This window comes from Pogona vitticeps, chromosome 1 (assembly GCF_051106095.1).
Source record: "Pogona vitticeps strain Pit_001003342236 chromosome 1, PviZW2.1, whole genome shotgun sequence".
Classification (NCBI taxonomy): Eukaryota; Metazoa; Chordata; class Lepidosauria; order Squamata; family Agamidae; genus Pogona; species Pogona vitticeps.
Genome location: NC_135783.1, coordinates 183,198,397 through 183,222,535, shown reverse-complemented (window position 1 = coordinate 183,222,535; position 24,139 = coordinate 183,198,397). Strand labels below are relative to the sequence as shown.

The 24,139-nt window shown below is 40.0% G+C and overlaps 1 protein-coding gene across 2 annotated transcripts in view; it reads left to right on the top strand.

Annotated features, from left to right (window-relative positions):
- The first annotated feature begins 961 nt into the window (after nucleotides 1-961).
- The window catches only part of CDK15 (cyclin dependent kinase 15), a 75,051-nt gene continuing 51,873 nt past the window's right edge, over nucleotides 962-24,139 (top strand). For both annotated transcript variants that reach the window (XM_020814475.3, XM_020814477.3), the window contains exons 1-7: nucleotides 962-1,415; nucleotides 7,580-7,732; nucleotides 9,068-9,165; nucleotides 10,971-11,050; nucleotides 16,987-17,081; nucleotides 18,819-18,881; nucleotides 21,656-21,779. In XM_020814475.3, coding sequence (XP_020670134.3) covers nucleotides 1,299-1,415; nucleotides 7,580-7,732; nucleotides 9,068-9,165; nucleotides 10,971-11,050; nucleotides 16,987-17,081; nucleotides 18,819-18,881; nucleotides 21,656-21,779 — 730 coding nt within the window. In that variant the 5' untranslated portion in view covers nucleotides 962-1,298. The remainder of the gene's footprint in view (nucleotides 1,416-7,579; nucleotides 7,733-9,067; nucleotides 9,166-10,970; nucleotides 11,051-16,986; nucleotides 17,082-18,818; nucleotides 18,882-21,655; nucleotides 21,780-24,139) is intronic.

Here is a 24,139-nt window from a genome sequence, read left to right as displayed (position 1 = left end):
TATGATTGTTTTTATTTTAAACTTGTTAAACTTCACAAATACTAAAGAGGTTTTTGCAGCATGTTAAAGATAAGCAACTGATCAACTTTAGACAAAAAGCTATACATGGTTTTGATGTTCAAAACTGTCAGTGGGCCGGACAGGAGCAGCTTGCGGGCTGTATGTGACCCGCGGGCTGCACTTTGCCCAATTCTGCTTTAGGGAGTCTGTCCATCTCCTGTTTGGTCTTCCTCTTTTTCTACTGCCTTCCACCTTTCCCAGCATTATAGTCTTTCCCAAATAATCCTACTTTCTCATGATGTGCCCAAAGTAGAACAGCCTCAGTTTCAATGTTTTTTGCCTCCAGAGATAGTTCAGGCTTAATTTGCTTTAGGACCCACGTCTTTGTCCTTCTGGCAGTCCAGGGTATCCACAAAGCTCTTTTCCAGCACCGCATTTCAAAGAAACCAATTTTTTCCTGTCATCTTTTTTAACCATCCAGCTTTCACATCCATACAGTGATCAGAAATGCAAGAGTGTGGATGATCTTGGTCTTGGTCTCCAATGACACATCCTTACACTTGATTATCTTTTCTAATTCCTTCATTGCTGCCCTTCTGAGTCTCAGTCTTCTTCTGATTTTTTGGTTGCAGGCCCTATTTAATCTATGATTGAACCAAGGCGTACAAAATAAAAAAACAGACTAAAGGTGGCTATATCTGAAAAAATGCTATACCTGGACCAAGCTTATTTGTTTATATTTCATTGTAAAAGAAGGTATGAAAAATTGTGCAATGTTTTAAAAGATCAGTCTGATTTTTTAGTTTTCTAAAACATGAACATTTGAATTGCTCAAACAATTGTGTAAAAACAAAAAAAGAACATAGTTATAATATGAATGCATCTACCGATATGTTTGCTATGTACTTGCTGAACTTTTTCTTTAAGCAAACAGATGCTGAAGGAAAAACTGTGAATGGGACCTCAGGATTACTCATTAAGTTGGTTTTAATCAGCTTCTGTTTAACGTTTGTCTCAGCAGTTCTAAACAGTCGCTTTCACAAACCTTGTTGTTTAAAGCCAAGAGAGTTACACAAAGAATGAAGGTGAAACACCTGGTCTTAGGATGTGTGTTTGTGTGTGTGTGTGTGTTTGGATTTGGGGGGGGGGAGGGAAGGGAGTGTTTTTAAGTCTTGAAAATCATGAGACTACTTGTGGCAGAGATCTCATGCAAGTCATATGAACATGCGTTTCCAGTTTCTGGCAATGAAAAAGACAAGGAGGAGTGAGATGATCAAGCATTCGGAGGACAGGAGAATATGGGAGTCATTCTATGCGGAAGTGCTTCTAACCCTAGATGTCAATGTTGCTCTGAAGAGAGAGAAGTCTCACGACAAGACAATATTCAGCCTAAAGTGGTGGAGTATGTTGCAAAGGTAAGTAGCACTCCTCTGGGATCAGATGTTCTTTGGGGAGAAGGACTAAATTTCCCATTGACTGTACATAGGAGTTTTCAGGTTAAAGTCTTACTAGCAATGATAGCTCCACAAATTCAAAAGTATTAGAGAAAGTAAGGCAATTGAATTTATTGGGCCAACTTCTATGTAAAATATGTAAAAACTATTCAAGTCTTTGTAAAAGGCAAACGTATGTGGTGCATTTCTAGAATGATAGTTCACTGAAAACTGCTAGATAGAACTGTTGGATAGCTCAGTGGTTTAGGCCAGTGGTTCTTAACCTTTGTTACTCGGATGCTTTTGAACTGCAACTCCCAGAAACCCCAGTCAGGACAGCTGGTGGTGAAGGCTTCTGGGAATTGCAGTCCAAAACTCCTGAGTAACCCAAGGTTAAGAACCAGTGGTTTAGGCCACTGGTTTTTAACCTTTGTTACTCAGATGTTTTTGGACTGCAACTCCCAGAAGCCTTCACCATCAGCTCTGCTGGCTGGGGTTTCTGGGAGTTGCAATTCAAAAACACCTGAGTAACCCAAGGTTAAGAACCACTGGTTTGGGCATCTGGCTGGGGGGGCAGAGGTTCGGTGTTTCATCCCCACTGTGCCTCCTTGACAAGAGGCCAGTTTTGTTGATCCATAGGGTCTCTTCCAGCTCTGCAGTTCTGAGATGATGATGATAAAAAGTCTGTGCACGATTCTCATGGAGAAACATACATCCCTGTTGTTCTTGTTATTCAACAACACAAGACACAGTCAATCAAAATTATAAAACCTTGATTGGTATTTGTGGCATCCACTCAGGTCATGAATATTAATATGATATCTGCATAGACCAATGGGAGTGCTGGGGGGGCAGAGTCACGAGATATAGGAGACTCAGCAGTGGAGGGAGACGGAGAGTTTAAAGAGAGTTGAAGAGTTTGGGGATATTTGGGCAGGAGAGTGGTGGTTGAGAGTGGATGAAGGAGGATGTCTGTTTAAGTGTTAAAAGCATTGCTTGATCTATCATAATCTGTAATACTAAACAATTTCTATTTGGTTCTTTTAAAAATGACACCTTGCCTGGACCTCTGTTATTAATATTAAACAATAATGATGTAATCAACTGGTGGCAGCTGAAAGACGCGTAGTGTGAGCTTTTAGTTTAGTGAAACAAGCAGCAGCCACGTGGAGATTGTGAAAGTATTATATAAGAGATACAGTACAATTTTTAACTCAAACCCTATATATCTGTTAAATATCAGTGCAGTATGTACTGTATGCTGTTCCTAATATCCCTGCATTTTATAGCTCTGATGGCGTGATTTCTGAGATCTGCAGCTGCTTATAATACTGTATGAAATTTCTGATATTGTTCCCAAAGACTATGTGGACCAATGAAATATCTTTCATCCACAAACAAGATGTTTTGATTGCCAGGTCTCTGAATTTTGTTAGTTTTTGCAATTCTTTATTTTCAGCCCTGGCATCCCTTGGAATTGCAATGTCAATGATCCAGACATTTCTTTGTTCTATTACTACTATGTCTGGCATCTTATGTTCATGGTGTCTATCCATTTGCATCTGGAAATCCCACAAGATCTTGACTTCCTCATTTTCTGACACCTTCTCTACCTGATGTTCCCAGGGGTTTGGGGAGGCTGGCAAGTTATATTTTTTGCATAAAGACCAGTGCACTAATTTTGCCACTCTATCATGTCTGCTTTTGTAATCTGTGCAATCTTTGAACATTTACAGATGAGTTGTGACACAGCTTCATCTTTTTCTTGGTAGAGATGACATTTGCTGATTTCCTTGGATCTTAGTTTTCATCACATTGGTTTGGACTGCTTGTTCTTGTACAGCAAAAATGAATCATCCGGTTTCTTTCTTAAGGGTCCCCAGTTATAGCCATGCCCATGTTGAATTATGATCATGCTTTTCCTCAGTATTTTTCAGGTGTTGTCCATGTATGTAATGGTTTATTTTTCCAGCTGTTTAATTTATCTTCAAGTGATTGTTTCTTATATTGAGCCTTTGTTTCTGTTGTTTTCAAAATATTCTCCATTTTCACTGCCTTAAGTAATTTTTCTCTGCTTATACTGATGTAATAATCTAGGCTTCTTTTTTCCTCCTCTGCTATCTGGTGTATTTGCAGTAATCTACAGGCCCCAGTTTTTTTGTGGTAAATATAATCTGTCCACATTACTTTTTTGTAATGCATGATGCATATTCATTAGTTTCCGTTTTTTTTTTATCCAGTTCTTCTAATTAGTTTTGAGTCCAATCTATTATTCCAACTGGGTATCTAACTACTGGAACTGCCTGTGTGTTTATGTCTTTGATTGTATTTCCCCCATTTAATTTTGATTTTAAGATTTTCCACTGTCTTTTTATATATCCCCTTTCTGTCAGTTGTGCACTATCCACGCGATGGAGTGAGCTCCCGTCGCTTGTCCCAACTCCCGCCAGCCTAGCGGTTCGAAAGCATGCAAATGCAAGTAGATTAATAGGGACCACCTCGGTGGGAAGGTAACAGTGTTCCATGTCTAAGTCGCACTGGCCATGTGACCACGGAAGATTGTCTTCGGACAAAATGCTGGCTCTATGGCTTGGAAACGGGGATGAGCACCGCCCCCTAGAGTCGAACACGACTGGACAAAAATTGTCAAGGGGAATCTTTACCTTTACTTTTATGTTATCTGCTTCTAGTATTCCAAGGTATTTATAATTTTCATCACTTGAGAGTGATTTTATAATATTTCCATTTTTAAAATTCTATTCCAGCTAGTTTTTGGATCTCACCATGGTGTATAGTCAGAAATGCACATTTGTCAATTCCTAATTTCATTTGGATATCTTTCACTAAATATTTGCACTGTGTTTAGCAATGATTCCAACTCTGTGTAACTTTTTGCATATAGTTTTAGATTATACATGTACAACAGATGATTATTTTTCCTGCTTGTTCTGAAATATGGTAGCCCATTCCAGTTTTATTTAAAATTATTGACATGGGGATTAGTGAGATATTAAACAGCAGTGGTGACAAAGAATCCCCCTGAAATATTCCTCTTTTGATGCTAACTTCCCCAATTTCTTCACCATTATTCTTTTTTTAGAATTTTATTTGAATTCAGACATACAAAAAACAGGAATAGAAAAAGAAAAAAAGAGAATAATAAAGAAAAAAACTAAACTAAACCCTCTACTAAGCTAACCCCCCCTTTGGAGTCAGAGACTCCAGCCTCATTAACCCTCCGCTCTCCCCGGTTTGGTTTCCAGTGTATACTAAGTAGATATACATATATGATAAAATTTGCCCTACGCTCCTGTCTTCTTCTGGGCCCTAGAGTATATTAGTTCGCAGCTTTGTTTTACATAGTCTCTTGGTTGTTCCCGTAGTGCTTCTGATAGAGCGTCCAGTTCTGCTATATCCCATAGCTTCTTTAACAACTCTTCTATCGTTGGAACCTCTTCGCTTTTCCATTTTTGGGCCCAGAGTAATCTAGATGCTGTGAGTATATACATCAGACAATGCTTCATTTTTTTTTAATCATTAATTCCTGGTATGACATTCAATAATGCCATTTCAGGTTTTGTATCTAATTTCTGCTGGGTAATTTTTCTTAATGGGACATTAAGACAGTTTTCCATTTTTCCATGTTTTTCTTGAGGAACTTCTGAATATATTTACCAGTCCTAAACATTTTTAGGCAGGTGTTAATCCAGCTGTGTGGCAAGGAGTGAAATGCCTTTTTATAGTCTATCCAGGCGATATTACCATTTGTTTTTCATCTTTTTGCATTTTCACTTCATTTTATCAATAAGCAGTTGATCTTTTGTGCCTTTATACTTTTTAAAGTTCCCTTTCTGTTCCGTTGGGTATAGGGAGTTTTCAGTTAAGGAATTGTATATTGATCTTGCAAGTACTGTACTCCTGTGAGGAGGTTGAAAATTGTTGGAAGGCATGTAATTGGTAGGTAATTATTGAGTTCATTGCCCTTTTGATATTTATTATCAGAAATGTGCGACCTGTTGTCATCCAGTCTTCAGTTGTAGAATTTAGAAGTAAGTGCTTAAACTGTACTGCTATACATTGATGGAGACTTACTTTAACCAAAATCTGTGCAGCTCATCTGGACCATGTGCACTCTAATTTTTCATATCCTTTTCTTGCCTCTTAATCATATCAGTTGTTATTACAACATCATCCATTTGCTTTCCTTGAGTTTCTTTACAAATGTCTTTAATCCGTGAGTTATTTGTGTTATGTTTGGTTGGGCTTTCCGACATTTCTTTCCAAAATTTTAGAGCATTATGTTTACATGGGCCTAATCTCTTTTGTTCTGCATTTTCTTCTAGTGATGTATAGAATAATAGTTGGTTATTTCGGAATTGCGTGTTTTCTCTATATTGTTTAAAAAGCATCCATCATATATTTCAATTTTCTTTCTGTAGCTGTTATGCACTGTTTTAATTCTTCCATAGTTTCAACTATTGTTTTCCTTTCCAGGTCATATGTTTTGCATAGTCTGGCTTTTACTTTTTCATTTTTAAGTTTTGAATCTTCCAAGTGTTTTAAGTTGCTACTGTTTGCATATAATTTGTTTATTTTTATTTTCAGACAAATTTTCCATTTTGCAGTGCCACGAGTTTTCTGGGTTTTTTGCAGCTTGTAACCAAGTTCCATGGTTATTATGGTAGCTGTGCTATACATGAGCTGGGTTTTTGACTTTAGCATGTTGGCTGGGATTGTACTGATGACAACATTTTCATCATTCAGTAGAAATTTTACTGGTTTACTTTGTAATTGGTGTGAATTGGGGAGCCTTTGTCTTTCTGTGTTCTTGCTGATATGGGCTACTGTTTTTTCCCTCAGTGTAGTTTGCCATTTTGTCAACTCATAATTTCTTGGTTTTTCCATAAGTTGTTTCTCTATTGATACATTTTCTTCCACTATTGTGTCTACCTCTATCCTCCATTTGTCTTCCATATTATGGTCAATGTTCTGTGTTGATTTTGCCACCTTTTCTAGTTCTTGCAATTCCAGTTTTGAAAACACTTCACTCCAGATGATAAACCTTCTCTGGTCCATTAATCATTCCAGCTGTTGCTATCAGCTGTGTGTATTTTCCACCTTTCCTTCAGTAAGCTCAAAGCATTCATGGCTCTCCTTCAGTTTTATCCTCCCAACAACTCTGTGATGTTATCAGGCTGAGAGATTGACAGGCTTCAGGTCACCCCGTGAGTTTCATGGCCAAATGGGTATCTGAAGTCAGGTTTCCTGAGTCATAGCTTAACAATGTAACTGCTACAGCACACTAGGGCTCCAAAGGCTATCTTTTGTAGCAATGGAGGGCATTACAACAGTGTCCCCTCTGGTTTCTGATCTGACCTGGAGAGGTTCCTCATCCTCCTATTTCAGGGTGAGCTGACCCTTGCTTAGACCAGGAGCTGCCCCTGCCAAGAGCACTGCTTAGATGCATGGAGCAGAGGTATATATTCCCTCAGCAAGTATATTCCCAATGGTTGTTGTGGATTTTTCGAGCTCTTTGGACATGTTCTGAAGGTTGTTTTCCCTAACATTTCACCAGTCTCTGTGGCTGGCATCTTCAGAGGACAGGAGTAGGAACTCTGTCCATGCTCTGGAGTTCCTACTCCATTCCTCTGAAGATGCCGGCCACAGAGACTGGTGAGACGGCAGGAAGAACAACCTTCAGAACACGGCCAAAGAGCCCGAAAAACCCACAACAACCATCAGATCCCAGCCGTGAAAGCCTTTGAGAATACAGTATATTCCCAATGTTGCTTTCATCAGGAGAGATCATGAGTTAAAGGGGGAGTTTTTCTTCCCCCACTGGCCATCCTTCCCCCAATGTTTTGGAGTCAGCTAGCGGCAGTGGGAGGATGTTTTAAGGCATTTATGAGAAGAATCTGAGTGCTGGAACAGCTTAGCATTTACTGACTAGCTTTTGATTTTCTGCTATACATACTTCCATATCATCTTTATTAGGAAATGTATATGGGAATGTTTTCTTTCTGATGTGTCATTCTTCCCAGAATAAAGGAATGAACAGCTCAAGGGGGGGGGGGTACAACAAAAATATGTAGGCAATAACAGGTATATTCTTATTCTTAAAATGGTTTCTTTTTCCACCCTGCCAGCTGACAGAAGATTCCAGAAAAATGCCTCAGCCAATGACATCATTGCAGCCACAATGGTTCCATACACTTCAGACACAAAAATCCAAAAGAATACAGCAACGGCGCCTCAGTGATCCCTCCCAGGAGCAGGTTTTGGCAGAGAAATTCCAGTGGGTGAGTGTGCATTGCATGAAGTGACTAACAGAACACAATTGCTTTAATGTTGGTTAGCTATTACACTGGACATCCCACTTCTTTTCCTTCACAGAAATCAAAGTGGTGTCTCTGACAGATCTGAGGAGGTCTGTCACTGTAGCAGTGACCACCCCAGAGCTGCTTAGCTTCAGTAAGGTGGCTGCTTCTTTAGCCCCCAGTCTAGTTATCTGAAAGGCTCACTAGCAAGATGGTGGGAATTGATTTGAACAAATATTTTAAAAATGTGGTATGTTGACTGTATATTTTTATCTCAGGGTAGAAAAGAAAAGGGGGAAAACAATATAACGGTGGTCCATGTAGATGTTTCAAAGCTTATTTTGAACATTCCTCTGTGCTAGGAATGTTGGATTTTTGCAGCATTTAGATTACTGCTTTTCTTTTAAGACAGTGATTTTCAAGTTTCCTCATCTCAAGTCTGAAGCTTTTTTTTTGTTTTTGCTGAGAAATCATATTGAGCCCACTTGTTAGAATACATCTTCAAACATCTCCAGTATAGTCAGTGGAGACTTGTCTTGCTTTAGAAGTGTTCAGTGTTGTATGACTGGACTACCATTGTGCTAAAGCAAACAACAATTCTGCCTTTGTTACATACATAACCTGAAATCTGGGTGGCAGGGCAAAGTTCCGGAACTTATTTCAGTGCCTGGAGTCAGCCTTGGGAAGAGAGTTCCCCCAAGCATGTACAAAGTACTAAAACTATCTACTCCTATATATATATATACCTTGGCAGGTGGCATACATGTCAGACACTGTGATTTTCAGGTAATGTTGAGTCCTTTATTAGCTGCCTGTCCAGTCTTTAAGTAGAGGCATTTTTAATAACTTGGAAAAATTAGTGGCTCGAATCCTGTTGCTTAGTGTCTAAGTCTCACTAAAGCTGGTTCATTCAATCAGTAGGGTTTTGGTGAGATCGAGAAAAGAGAATGGACTTGCTTTTTGATATAGTAATGGCCTTTGAATCCAAGCAGAACTCAAGACGTCACAGGTAGAGTAGGCCCATTTAAATCAGTGGAAGTTATGGAGGGGCTGGCTCATCAAATACCCATTCAATCAATGAGCCTAACCTAGTATGACTTACTATGCTTAACAACAGGATTTCAGCCATTCATATCTATGTTAAGCTACATTAATATAATAAAAAGTATTTTCTGTCTGCCTTTTCGTTCTTTCATGGTGTGTACATAGTGAATAAGCCTCTCTTTCTGTCTGGGTCCAAAGACTGTTCCTGTATCAAGTCCATACTCTCTCTCTCTTTCTTTCTCTGTATCTCGGTTTGTCCCTCTCCCATCCAAGCAAAGAAGAGGTCTTCCATTTGGAAATGCTTCATCCTACTTGAATCTGGAGAAGCTGAACGAGGGTTCCCACTCAACAGTATACAAAGGGATCAGCAGGTAAGTTTTAGAGAAGCCTCAGCCACTGTTACATAACACAATGTATCAGAGATTAATTGACTACAATTAATTTAAAATCCCAAAGTAGGTGGAAATATTATAAATATCATTCTGGAATTCAAAGGAAATATTCAAGGATAAGCAAACTAATAAGATGAAAAGTCTGACTTCTGGACATCTGGACTATGGAAAGCAACCTTACATTTCTTCTGAAAGAGCTCCCAAGGAGTTCTACGGCATTCAAGAATGGTTGTACTGAAGATAAAAAAAAAAAGAGTATTTGATTATACAGTTCCGTGCGTGTTTTACAATTACAATACAGGAAATGTTATCTGTGGTGGAGGTGAGAGTGTGCAACTCAGCTTATACTGGCTTTGCATGAGTAGACAGAGAGAAAATGACTTCCTTGGGTTTCCTTGTTCACTGGTTCTTAACCTTGGGTTACTCAGGAGTTTTGGACTGCAACTCCCAGAAGCCTTCACCACCAGCTGTCCTGACTGGGGTTTCTGGGAGCTGCAGTTCAAAAACATCCGAGTAACAAAGGTTAAGAACCACTGTCCTAGACTGTCCTTTAGATGCTCTGGATTTTGCTCGCCTTGTTTAGCCTAGACTGATAGGTTTTTTACCTTCTCTTGTTTTGCTCCTAGCCACCTCTGGGAGAAGAAAGAGGAGGCATTTTGACTTTCTTCCTTCACCTCCACCTTAGTTCCTTAGAACTAGGATCCCTGTTAACTTTTCTATCTCATTGTATTCTCTAATAAACACAAACTTACTAATTTTGTTAGAATAAGACGTATAGAGATAATTTCTTTCCAAAGCAGGAAATGTGCACTGCTAACTATTCCTATTTTCAGGAACTGAATCCACAAATTAACCTGGCTGCCGCTCACTATGGTAGCAGTCTAAATATTTCTACTGCATCATGTGCACAAAAACACATCTTCCTCTGTATGCAGGGCCATGTAGCCAGCAATCTAATTAACTCATGTGAAACTCAGACTCTTTGTATGCTGTCAAGACTCAAACTCTTCTTTCGGCATTTATACAGACAGAAGACCTGACTCTGTGTCTGCATGTCTGCTGCAGCACATCTCTAAACTGTTGCATTTCAAATGAGTCCCTGTGTGTTTCACTGGCAGACAGGGGAAAGGAGAATTTATTGCTAGATCTTAAGTGAAGGCTGGAAATGTTGGCAGAATCTTACCTTGCATAAATGTAATTGCATAAATGGCAATTTACACTAATTTAAGTAGAATTGCATAAATTGATGTAGGGAATTGCTGCTAATGAGTGAATTGCTACCCACATTGTTGGTAGTATATCAAGTCACATAACTAGCACATGAGCAGGCATGTGAGCAGCAACTCGTTAATTGGATGCAATTCACTGCCATCATTACACTTCTGCTAGCGTAGATCTTCAGTAGGATTCTGGCCATTATTTTATGGACTAGAGTTTCTACTATCTGCTTGTTCACCTGACCTGACATTATGTACTCATGTTTTCAAAAGGTGTTTGAAAAAGTCTTTCAGTGAAGGTTCTGAACAAACTTAGTAGGGAAAAGATCCTCTTATAGTGTCCTCTTATAGTGTAGTACTGTACTTGGGGAAAAGACAGAATACAGAAGATAAGAATGAGTAAGAGTTCTCATCAGGGAGAGATGTAAGAAGCGGGGGTAAGAAGGGAGGTGGGTCCTCCAGGCTTCTACATTGGGATGGAGCTTTTAAACTTAGGTCTGCTGTAAATTGTGGCTCCTGCTATCAGATGATGCATATACAGTCACTGCTGATGATCTGTTTCATTAGAATATATGGACAGCTGGTAGCTCTGAAGGTCGTCAGCCTAAAGACTGAGGAAGGACTCCCTTTTACAGCCATAAGAGAAGGTAAGGTTTCCAGTATGAACACAATTTAATCCGTGCCAGGGCTCAACCCCTGAATCCGTTTTCAGTGCTGGAACTGACCTCTGAAGTAATAAAGAAGATTGCTTCTGGTTTGGTGTCCGCCTTTTCTTTATTCTAGTCTATTTACTTGCCCCCATATATGATGAAGAGGTGTCCCCATCTGATATCACCAGATCATCAGGGGTGAGGGGAGAGATTTGGATTACCTTTACTGTCCACTTCCAGCTTGTATATGTTCAGCTTTAGATTGAGGTAATCCTATGTGAGTGCAAGTCAGAACTAGGAACGTAACTTTTTAAAAGGTAACCATTGTTCTGCTAGCAATTGCATTACTTTGAGTCATCTGTGGTCCTTGTTATCATAGCTCCTCTGACTTATGTGCTGTGAATTTGGAATTGAATTACAGTCACCCAGAGCGAGCTTTCAAGGTGAGGTATTGAAGGGGTAGTTTTACCACTGCCCTCCCTCCCCCCCCCAATGACTTTCCGTGGCCAAGCAGGCTTTAAGATTCAGGTCTCCTGAGTCCTAGTCTTTCACTCTATCCATTTCACCACACAGGTAGGATATGGCTTTAAACTGCCTTAAAAGGCAACATTTGAAAGTAACTAGAAAACTACTCCGTACCCCAGAAATAACTTGGTAACTACTTGTTGCATTGCTCTTGAAATTTGATTTAGGTATACTCTTGTTGCCACCAAAAGCAATAAGTTGCAGGTGGCTACATTTCTGATAGTAGTTACTATGGTGTAACTGCATAAGTGCAGCACACCTTTTTTAATGCAATCAGGATTGAACCAGTGGAAGCGCTGGAGATGCTTGTGCTCTATCCTTCCTCTGCAGACCCCACAGAGGTCCATGGAATCCTGGAAACCAAACTCAGAGGAGGAGATGAATCCATGCACTTTTGTGTTATGCAAATGCAAAGGAAAAATAATCCCCTCCCTTACTGTGTTTGAAGGAGGGGAGGCTGAGTTTCCCCAGCCCAACCTGCTCACTGCAGCCCTTTATAGAGGAATCCACGTATACACAAGTCCAATTTTCCTCTGGGTTTCCACACCCCTTTCTTGCTAATATAAGAGGTAATTTTTACATCAGGTGTATTCTTGCATAGCTGGCTGGATAGCTTTAGCGAGTTAGGTAGGAGCCAGAGGTTGGGAGTTCGATTCTCCACTGTGCCTCCTTGACAGAGGCTGGACTTGATGGTCCATAGAGTCCCAGCTCTGATGTTCTAAGACAGGGGTCCCCAAACTTTTCAGAGTGAGGGCCAAAACGTATGTTTCAGATTTTCAAGGGCCAAAGGAAAAGGCGTGTGCACGTGTTCGCCCGCACACCCACACTCCCACACATACGCACTCCTGCATGCCTGCATGCATGCCAGACTGGATAAAAAGGCAAGGCAGGCCGGATGAGGCCTGAGGGCCATAGTTTGGAGACCAGTGTTTTAAGATGATGCTGATGATTATAATGCACATTATTAAAGAATGGTATGATATATGTGACATGTGTTTTGTCTGAGACTATTGCTATTATTACTTAGCACATACAAAGCATTAAAAGTTTTTTGGTTTACACGAATTGTTGATTAAGACAGTCCTATTCTATGGTTCACAGACATAATACAAAAGGAAGAAGGACTGTCAGGGAAGAGGAAAATACATTGCAACAGTAACTCTTTGGTCAGTGGATGGGGCCTGGATACTGTAGTCCCTTCCTTGTCCTAGTCTTCCTAGAAGTGAAGGATACTATTCCAAAGTGGTTGTCTGCTTGCATCTTACTGAATGTGGGAATTGTTGCACTTTGTTTATGCGTATGCACGTACGTGCAGTTTATATGTTAATCACATGCATTTCCTCTTTTTCTGAATGTGCTTTTTGAAAAGGTACTTTTCCTCTACTTTGTTCTGGTTGGGTGTGCTGGGGGAAGTCTTTTGCTGGGCAAAATGTCTGCAATTTTCTTGATGTCTCCAATTTATGTATTTGCTTATGTCTGTAATTATTTCTTTCAGTCCTTTAGATACTCCCACAGATATAACATTCAAAACAGCTTGTTTAAATTACCATTAAGAATGTTACTTTCATCTGTGAAAAGAATCAAATTTCTTTCTTTCTTTTTTTCCATGTGAAGGAGAAAGGCGGGGAAATAAACAATTTAATGCCAACCTCTTAGGAACAAGGCCTGCAGACTGAAGTGCTGCCTAATGCATCAGCTTTTGCTTCTTTCCCCTGTGCAAATCTAAATTTCGTAACTCATTCCGGATGAAATTACACACTCTGAGAATACATAGTTAAAATGAGTAATCATTGATGTTATTTATTTCTTATCATCTTCTTTTAAAGCATTTACACCCAAACGTACAGTCCCATGAAAAAGAAAGTACACCCTCTTTGAATTCTATGGTTTTACATAACAGGACATAATAAAAATCATCTGGTCCTTAGCGGGTCTGAAAATTAGGTAAATACAACTTCAGTTTAACAACAAGGCATGACATATTATGCCATGTCATGATTTATTTAACAAAAATTAAGTCAAAATAGAGAAGCCATGTGTAGAAAAACTAAGTACTGTACACCTTTATTCCATCCATAGGAATTAAGTAGCATCCAGGTAATGCTAACCAAAGACCCTTGAGTAATTGATCATCCGCAACTGTGACCACCTCTATAAAAGCTGAGGTTTTAGCAGTTTGCTGGTCTGGAGCATTCAGATGTATGTTAACACAATGCCAAGGAGTTCAAACATCAGTAATTATCCTAGAGATGCAACTGTTGCTGCCCATCAGTCTGGGATGGGTTATAAGACATTTTCCAAATGATTTGAAGTCTATCATTTGACAGTAAGGAAGGTTATTCACAAGTGAAAACGTTCAAGTTGTCAGTGTTCAAAGGAGTGGACATCCAAGCAAATTCACTCTATGGTCAGACTGTGCAATGCTCAGAAAAACTGCAAAAAAAAACACAACACAAAACAAAACAAAACCCAAGAGTTACATCTCGGACTCTACAGGCCTCAGTTAGCATGTTAAATATTCACGACAGTAGAATTAGAGAAAGACTGAACAAGTGTGGTTTGTCTGGAATAGTTGCTAGGAGAAAGCCTCTTCTCTCTAAAAAGAACATGGTAGCTTAGATTTGCCAAGTTGCATCTGGACAAACCACAAGAATTCTGGAACAATGTCCTTTGGACAGATGAGACCAAAGTGGAGATGTTTGGCCAGAATGGTCAGAGCCATGTTTGGCAAAAACCAAACACAGCATATCAGCACAAACACCCCATACCAACTGTCAAGCATGATGGTGGAGGGGTGATGATTTAGGCTTGTTTTACAGTCACAGGACCAGGGCACCTTGCTGTCATAGAATCAACCATGAACTCCTCTGAATACCAAAGTGTTCTAGAGTGAAAGGTGAGGCCATCTGTCTGTCAGCTAAAGCTTGGCTGAAACTGGGTCATGCTACAGGACAATGATGCGAAGCACACCACCAAAATCTACAACAGAATGGCTGAAAAAGAGCATCAAGGTTTTGCAATGGTCCAGTCTTGGGACCTAACAAGAGCTGTGCATAAACAAGTGCCTGCAAACATCTATGAACTGAAGCAACATTCTAAAGAAGAGTGGGCCAAAATTCTACCACAATGATGTGAGAGACTGATAAGGTCATATAGAAAATTACTTCAAGTTATTGCTGCTAAAGGTGGTCCCACAAACCATTGAATCACAAGGGTACTTAGTTTTTCACATATGGCATCTCCATTTTGGTGTAATATGTCATGTGTTGTTCATCTGAGGTTGTATTTGCCTAATTTTCAGACCTGTTGAGGATGAGATGATTTTTATTACATTACATCCTGATACATAAAACTGTAGAATTCAAAGAGGGTGTACTTTCTTTTTCACATGACTGTATGTCCAAAGATTTAGGCAGCTTATGACACAGTAATTTAAAACCTTCCATCTTACGTTCACAGCATCATATTACAGAGGCCTTCTGCCTCTGATACTGGAGAGGATACAGAGTCATCCTGAGGAGCAGCCTTCAAGGGTCCCCATAATGTTCCATGCATTTCTGCAGTCCTTTTTCAAAGCAATCCAGATCGATTCCCCTCACTAGGTCTTGTGGCAGCGACTTCCTCGGTTTAACTATGTGTGCTGTGAAGTGCTTCCTTTTGTCTGTGGAAGGAGTAGAAAATCTCCCTGCCTACTTTTTCTTTCCAAATGTACCTTTATACAATTCTATTGTGTCTCTTCTTATGTGCCTTCATTCTCTGCCTGCCACAAGTTAAATAGCCCCTAATTTTATAACCTTTCATCATATGGAAGGGGCTTCAGTCCCCTGTTTGTTTTGGTTGCCTTTTTCTGCTACGGTATTTTTTTAAGGTTCAGTGACCATATCTGTCATAGTATCCCGGAGGTGATCACATCTAGAATTTGTATAAAGGCAATTTTAATGGTGCAGTTTTATTTCCAACTCCTTTAAGTTAGTCCAACACAGTTTGTCTTTTTAAAACAGTAGCTACGTACTGGGTTGACATATTGTGGAGCTATTTTCCCCAGCGAGATCCCTTCACAATTTAGTTGCTGCTAGCTCAGATCCCTCCAGTGTTTATGTTAAGATGGAATATATATACTGTATATTGCTCCAGTGTGCACCACTTTACATTTGCTCACTTTGAATCTCATTTGCCGTTTTACTGCTCATTTGACCACTTTTGCCCAGCTTGCTTTCCGTACACTCACCCTCTCACTGTCCAATGCAATGTAAAATATGAAAAAGAGGAGCAGAAAATGAAAATGCAACAGCAATCAAAGAAATTTAAATATTTGGAAAAGTGGGGACCAATTAAAACAGAGAATACTTTATGACAGCAGCTGTGTGGGGCTGTGTGGGGAAGCTGGTCAGGCACCTTCGTACATTGTCTCTCCAGCAGCATGATCTGCCCTTTGCACTGTTCATGAGAAGAGCCAACCCAGAGATGGGTTGGGAAGGGAAGCATAAGAGTCTTCCAAGTGGGGCTGATTCATACCTCTTGACTTCAAAGCATAGGTTTTACCAGCATCTGCATCCATAAAAATAAAATTCCAAAGGTTAGGGGGATACCATGTGGCAACAAATTTTTCCTTCACATTAGCATTTCTTGTCTCCTCCGTTTCCTTTGATTCTCACCATCTCAGCTTTGGCACCAGAAAGAAAAAAAAAGAAAGAACACAGAAGTCAGAAAAGAAAAATAACAAAATAAAAGCCGCAACATAAATGAAAGCCTCTCCAGGCAATTAGCATAGACATGAATTGAAGAAAGCTATTGCACAAAGCAAATAAACCTTGCCTTGCAGAACGAACATTTTGCCACAGACAGAGTGCAATCAAATGGTGGTAAAAGGGTGTGTCCAATCACAGTGGAAAGGGTCACCTTGCAGGGAGCTATTGTCTTTAAAGCTACCCTTCTGTCTGTTGGATCTGTAGCTCCATCTTCGCCTCAAAAAGTAGCAGCTCTGCTATGGATCAGGCTGGGCTAGAGCACAGCTCCCTGAACATCATGTGATAACCAGAGTGCTCCATCAGCAGTCCAACATGTGATCTGTTATTCTGTGTGATCACATCCAAGTCTCAGTTCCTATCACTGTCTGCTACTGGTTATGCTAAGACAAGCCTTACATTGTCTGGATGGTGGGGGGAAAAACAGCAGCATCAGGAATGAATGTGGCACATTTCAGGGAACAAATGCCCCATTTGGAAGACCCCAAATGGTTTTAACTATTCAGTCCCTTCTGAAGAATTTCTCCTGAACACCAGCTCTGATAAGCTCCTGTTCATACTACAACTTTCAAATGTCCAGGCCTAGAAATTATCTGTGCTAATTGCCATCTATTATTTCCTTTCTCACTGCTAGCAGTTTGACTACTGTTTATGCATCCTTAGCATCTCTTCTCAGGGGCTTGAAACATGCCAATATTGTGCTCCTTCATGACATCATCCAGACCAAAGAGAAGCTAACATTAGTGTTTGAGTACATGGTGAGTTGTGGGTTGTTGTTGTTCTTATTTGCCAGAGTTTTTAATTTATTTATGGTTGATTCATTGATTTAAAGATTTCTGAGCCTTCAGACAAACACACTGTCCTCTTGCTGCGATACTTCAAAACATTTTGTAGTGCAATGTAAGTTATAAGTTGATCCTGGTAACCAATGTTTCATGTTTGCATTCCCTTCCTTGCCCTTGAGAGCCTTCTGTTCCCCCGATAACTTCTCTCAAATAGTAGCCACATACTTCTTTTAATTTTTTTTATTTTTTGCAGTAAAAGCTTTCAGGAAATTATTGCTTTTGCAACTACTGTGACAATGAGCTCTTACTAACTGTAAAACCACAGGTTTTTTTAAACAAGGTGAATATGGAACAAAAAACACCCTCACTTTTCTTTCTTGTCACTTTTGTTATTCCTTGTGAACAAGCAATTGATATGGAAACATATGTGACATTTATTTTTCTCTGTTTTATAACCCTCTGATAATATTCTGGCAAAATCCTTCTGACACTGAGGGTTTCTGGGGCGATTTCATTGTATTAGGAGAGCATGGAAAGGTTTTATTTTTGAACTACAATGCCCAGAATCCCCCTTCCCCCAGCCAGTATAATCTGTGGCCATGGTTAGGAGATTCAGCTGGGAGCTGAATCTTAATAGCTTATTTTTTTGGAAGCTCTCATTATTATATATAACTATGTTATGTAAGGTAGAGGATGTAAAACAAAAACCCTGTTTCCTCATCCAAGACATCATAGCCTTATTTCAACCATAAGAAAGATTTTAGGGTGAGATCAGTTGGTGATATAGCTCACATCTTTGACTGTTTTGGGGCCATAGTCCAGTATGAGCTATTTCCTAGCAAATACATGACATACAGGAAATCACAAACCACATCAACCCTGCTCAGTGCCCAATCCAACCTTTTTGGTTCAGTGACAGGGCTACTCACTTTTTTGGAGTTGGCCCAGAGTGATCAGGATCAGATTATGTGTGTACGGAAGGGTTGCTTTAAAGGAGATCACGCCCAGGAAACCAACCCATTCTAGCACAGTCCAACATGATCATATATTGCCATCTGATCCCACCGTAAGTGGAAAGATGCCGGTTCATTGGGCAACTGTAAGCCAATCCATTTTATTTTATCTACAGTACTTATATCCCATCTTCCCATGGTAGAGTCAGTAGGATGGTTAATGAAAAAATATAAAATACAACTCAGATTTGGGAAGGGGGGAAAGCAAAATACAACCCCCCCCCCCCGCTAAAAACACAAAATCTGTGATTTTTGCATTTCAGGAAGCCTGTTATACATGTGGGATAGTGTGGTACTGTCATGCAAACAGCTAGTAACAGACTTTTGTATATTTTATCTACTCATTGAGTCTTTAGTTTACACATCTGACAATGATCCTGTAAAACTGGATGGCCTCATTCCTTGGGTGATCAAAGTTGGCCCAAACAACAACTACATATTTTGAATTATATCACCAGTATAATTATATAAAAGTATATATTATATATTAAAAATTATATATAATATATAGGCTAAAGACTTACATTAAAAAGAAAATCTTAAAGACTGAGAGCCAGGGTGCCAGAGAAGAAGGCAGGCAGGGAACCTCCCACCAGCACTTGTCTGTAGTTGTAGCTTTTGTGAATGGATTCAGCAAAATAAAGCTTTCTGCCAACCGGTTTCAGCCCCATTCTTTCTCTCTTCCATGCCTTCTTAGCATACAGACCTGGCACAGTACATGTTCCAGCATCCTGGTGGGCTTCATCCCCATAATGTCATGGTAGGTTTTTGAAGAAACAGTTACCTCTTGTGTCTGTGATATATTGGTATGGATGTATTGCTAAACTGAGTTGGGCTGACTGGAGTTCAAATATATCATTTACTTAGTGATTTTAACATTTCTAGCCTGGCTCCATGCCCTTGCATGGCAGCTTACAAGCAATCCATTGCAAGTTTTTAAAAAGGAGAACAAGATGAATACAAATGCGGAACATTTGCAAAGATCACTGAGCAAATTGTTGTCTATCAGTTGAGCTTCTTTTGCGGGGCTGTTGCAGAGATCCAACAAGATAACCCTTGTGTGATCTCCTCAGAGATCACATATGGCTTATCTTGCTTAAAATTTGACCAATTTCTCTTTTGTTTTGAGTGTGAAACCTGTGCATAAAACTTAGGGCTTACCCATACAGTGGGGTCTCGACTTAAGAACTTAATCCGTATTGGAAGGCAGTTCTCAGGTCGAAAAGTTCTTAAGTCGAATCTGCATTTCCCATAGGAATGCATTGAAAACCATTTAATCCGTATCTGCTCTTTTCCGTCCATAGAAACTAATGGGAAGCTGCTATTCCGCCTTCTGCCACTAGAGGGGGATATTTTTTCTTTTTTTCCTTTTAACCTAAGATGACTTAGCTTTAAAAAAAAAGGAAAAAAAAGAGTTCGTAACTCGAATCTAAGTTCGTAAGTCGAGTCCATATATTCCTATGAGAGCGGTTCGTAAGTCGAAACGTTTGTATGTCGAGCCGTTCATAAGTCGAGACCCCACTGTACTGTGGCATGTTCTCTGCTTGTTCTGGTTGTTGATTTGGCTCATCCTGGTACAGATTTGAATAGACCATTCCAGCATGGATGCCATACCTAGCGAAGGTGGTTGTTGCTGGATGTACTGGGCCTTCCTTGCAACAGCCTCACCTTTTGGCCACAACAATTTTAATGTTTAATTTTTTTATTTTTTTTTCTCCTTTTTATGCTGTGGTATAGAAGTGATAACATTTTTGAAAAGCAGACGACAGAAATAGCTGTACCTTCTCTGCCCTCTCCACAGACATTTACTTCACTTCTTCCTTCCTTCCTTCCTTGTTCTACCCACGCACCAATTCTTAAATCTTTGGCCATAATGTTTCTGTTTCGATTTCATTTTTAGTTTTCACATTTTTGCTATAGTGCAAAAGTGGTATTTAAAAAAAAAGATACAAAAAAACCACACCAAAAAACAGAATAGCAGAACAGGTAATACCGTCTCTGCCTTCTTCACTTTCTCATCCCTTCACTCCTTGTTTTTATCCGTCACTATGCTCAAACTGTCATGTTTTCCCTTAATTTGTGAAATTATTAATTTTCATTTAATTTTTTAAATGTTTAGTTTATCACTTCTGCATTGTTTTGCATGAGGGATAATGTAAAATAAATTTAAAAAGCAGGAGGCAGAAGTGGGTGTTATTTAGAGATGGGCACGAACCGATGGTTTGTTTCTCAGCCCATCAGGGGCTTGGAGCGCCCCAGACCCGTCTCCTCTGCTGGGTGCCCACTCAGAGGGCAGTGCCTGGAGGAGGCGGGGCAAGGAAGCTGGAGCCTCTGAGTGGGCGCCCAACGGAGGAGGCGGGGATGGGAAGCACTGAACACCTGTTTGGCTGAGAAAAGAACTGGCATGGACTGCTGAACCAGCAAGCCGTGCCCATCTCTATATTCCAGTTACATTAAGCAGGTGAGGGAAAGTAGAGTGAGCAGCAAAAAAACAAGAACAAAGGCAACAAACAAAGGAACACCATCAAAACACCCACACACACACACACACACACAGGGTGCACAAAGCAAATGAAGGGTTTTTTTGGGGGGGGGTTGTCCCTTTTGACTCTGTTGACACTTCCATCCTTTGAACACTGGGATACAGTTTTGATATTAAGAGAGCGAGGAAAATTGAACAAATGCTCAGTGGACGGGCCCTTACTTAGACAAAAGTAAGTAGAAGCCTTCTAAAATATTGATAGGAAAGACTGATAATTCCAAGAATGTGAGCATTCTATACAAAATATATACAAAATGCATAGATTAAAAAAAATACTGTAATAGAAAACTTTTCTTTTAATATTCTTCAATACATAAATATACATAACTTCTTTTAACATGCAAATTCATTCACAGAGCAACATATAAGTATTGCAATGGAATAAACTAATACAAGCTTGTCCAAATCTTAAAAGAAGCAAATTTTAACCTGCTAAGTAATTGCATCTGCACAGTAGAGCAGTGATGTTATTAGGATTTGCTCGTCTTCACAATAACATCATTTGCAGAGCAAAGCAACATTCTACAAGACAATTCTAAAAATAGGAGCATCCCAAACAGAATATGATAACAGATCAGCACTAAATTTGGCACAGTTGCAACAGAAGGTCTGCTCTTGCTCTGTGCCAAATTTGGGGACATTTGTGCAAAGAATTTTTGAATTATAAAGGTGAAGGTGGCACAAGTCAAGTAATGTGTTTGAGAGAAATGAATTAATGTAACTCAATGTAGAAGTGTTTTTGGTTTCGTTTATGCTGTTTTCAATGTAATCAAATGTTAAAAACATTTTTTTAAAACTAAGCTTGGTTTTCTTTCAGTGCTAAAAGATTTTGTTCTAACCCATACTCAACTTTCTCAGCTGATGCTGTTGATTAAAAGTGGTGCTCAAGATTTCCTTTTTTCTTTTTTCCCCCTTTGTATTCACTCTATTTTTATTTTATTTTTGCATCAATTGCTAACCACAGAGATCTGATTTTTCCTTCTTTCTCCCAGCTCTTCATGTTCCAACTCCTGCGAGCCTTGGCTTACATCCATGAACATCACATCCTTCATCGGGACCTGAAACCGCAAAATTTGCTCCTCAGTTGCCATGGAGAGCTCAAGTTAGCTGACTTTGGTGAGTTATCATAGCCTGTCCCCCAGACATGGTTTTTGTGGGTAGTCGGCTTTCCCATGCTTATGAATGCAAAGCCACCAGTTCTTCCTCTTGGTAAACACAGGGAAAAGAAATATCCATCTTTAAATTTCATCCTTCTTCTCTTTATAACAGTGAATAAATCTAGAATGTAAATCATTTCACATGAAACTGCATGGAAACAGCAACTAAATTGAAATGAGAATTCTTACCAGTTCCATGGAAAACATTTATCTGCCAACATTTTAAAATATTACTTTAAAGAAAATTCTTATACTAAGGAGGGTAATCTGTGTCAACCTGAGGGTTGTTAGTCTGCGGAACTCCTTGCCACAGGGTGTGGTGATGGCATCTGGCCTAGATGCCTTTTAAAGGGAATTGGATAGATTTCTGGAGGAAAAGTCATTGCAAGCCATGATGAGGATATATAATCTACAGGCTTAAAAGGAAGCTACCTCCAAATGCCAGATGCAGGGCAGGGGTATCAGGAGAACGGTATCTAGTTGTCTCCTGTGCTCCCAGAGGCATCTGGTGGGTCCACTGTGAGTTACAGGAAGCTGGACTAAATGGGCCCTTGGCCTGATCCAGCAGAGGGCTCTTCTTAGAGTCTTATGTTGAGAAATGTCCTCAATGGGTGCACTTCAGAGATGGGTGAGCCGAAGTCAGAAGAATGCCGGCCAAAATACCTGCATGTCTGAACAGATAGTAGCTAAGCCTTAGGGAAGGCATGCCAATCTTCTAAGGAAAACAAAAAAAAAGAGGAAGGGACATGCAAATCCTGGAACCAAGTGATGATGGCATGCAGAAAAGATGTGGACCTCTGAGGAGCACCCGTGTCCCAAGAATGGCCAAACTGGGACTCCAAGATGGATGGATTTAGCCCTAGGGACAGAAGTTCCACAACTCTTCCTTGGGTGCAAGAGGTCTGTAGCTCCCTGGAAGGGCATCAGTTTTACTTATGAAACTTCCCATATAATCACTAGGTAAAAAGAAATAATGAGGAAGTGGCAGAAAAAGATCTGGGAGTGCTGGATTGGGTGGACTAATAGTTCAAGGCACCTTCGTACATCAGGTAAACTCACTACACAGCAAATAATATGTGTAACCGTAACAAAGCTTTCTTATGCAAAGTTTGTTTAGGATTTAACTGTTATACCTCTTCCATTTCCCTAGAAACTTTTACAAGTTCTTGTTCGTAGACTTCTTATATATATATTTGTTACCCTGCTCTTCATTTGGAAAGCTGTACTAAACAAATCAAGATTAATGGGGCTGAGGAGCAACTACATTGGTGATTTACCTGCTGTCGTCACTTAACAACCTACCCTCGTAAATCCATGCTTGTGTCTTCGCCATGCCCCTTTACATACTATTATTGCTCCTTGGTTATCGACCCATTCTCGTCATGACCTTGTCATAAGAACAGAACTTGGTCGTTAAGTGAGGAGCGCCTGTACTCAACAGTTTACACCAGATTTTGGCATAGATGAAATCAAACAAAAAACCGGTGACTACACAACATAAAGTTTTGTATGCGGAAGCCCGATGGGGAATCATCTCAGCTGAAAAGGGTGATTTATTTTACTCCAATTTGGCTGACCTTGTTTTTCTCTGCTTTCTGCCATGTACGATTGCCTGATCTGACTGATGCAACGAGGTGTGTCTCAATTCCTTTCAACAGACCACCTCTAAGCAGTCTTTCTTTCTTTGAAAACTTCTTTCCAACGTTAGCAGTGATTACGATAACCACCGTGTCATGTCAGAAAAAATAATAAATTAGTTAAATATGTATTGGTAACAATGAGAGATGGAAAAATATGCACTGTTTTACTTCTCCTTTTGTTGAGTGGAAAGTTGTGAACAGCTGATAGGAGAGGACAATAAGAGACTTCTCTCTAGAGTTGATATATTTGCTCCCTTATGTTAAGAAAAGTACAAAAGACTGGTAACTAGTCTCCCTCTTCTGTCCTCCTGCACTAATCATACTGAAAATACTCTACTTGTGATGTATATACACTGGCACTACATTCAGTACTAAGAGTGGCCATTTCAGGTTTGGGGGGTCTTGCACAAGACATCTGCAGTCGGTTCACCTCTTCCTGCTTGCCGCTCCCCCTGCCTGTTTGCTTGCCTTTTTGACTAGGAGGAGGAACGAGATGAATGGAACCTGCTGGCTTGTTCAGATTGGGGGAAGAATGCATGGCAAGGATGGGGAGCCCCTAGGCTAGGAGCTTCTGGACTGGCCACTGCATTCCCTGATAAGCTGTGGGCCACAGCAAGTGCCAACCCTTGACATCCTCAGTGCTACGCTTAACAATGGCCCTTTAAAAATACATGGGGAC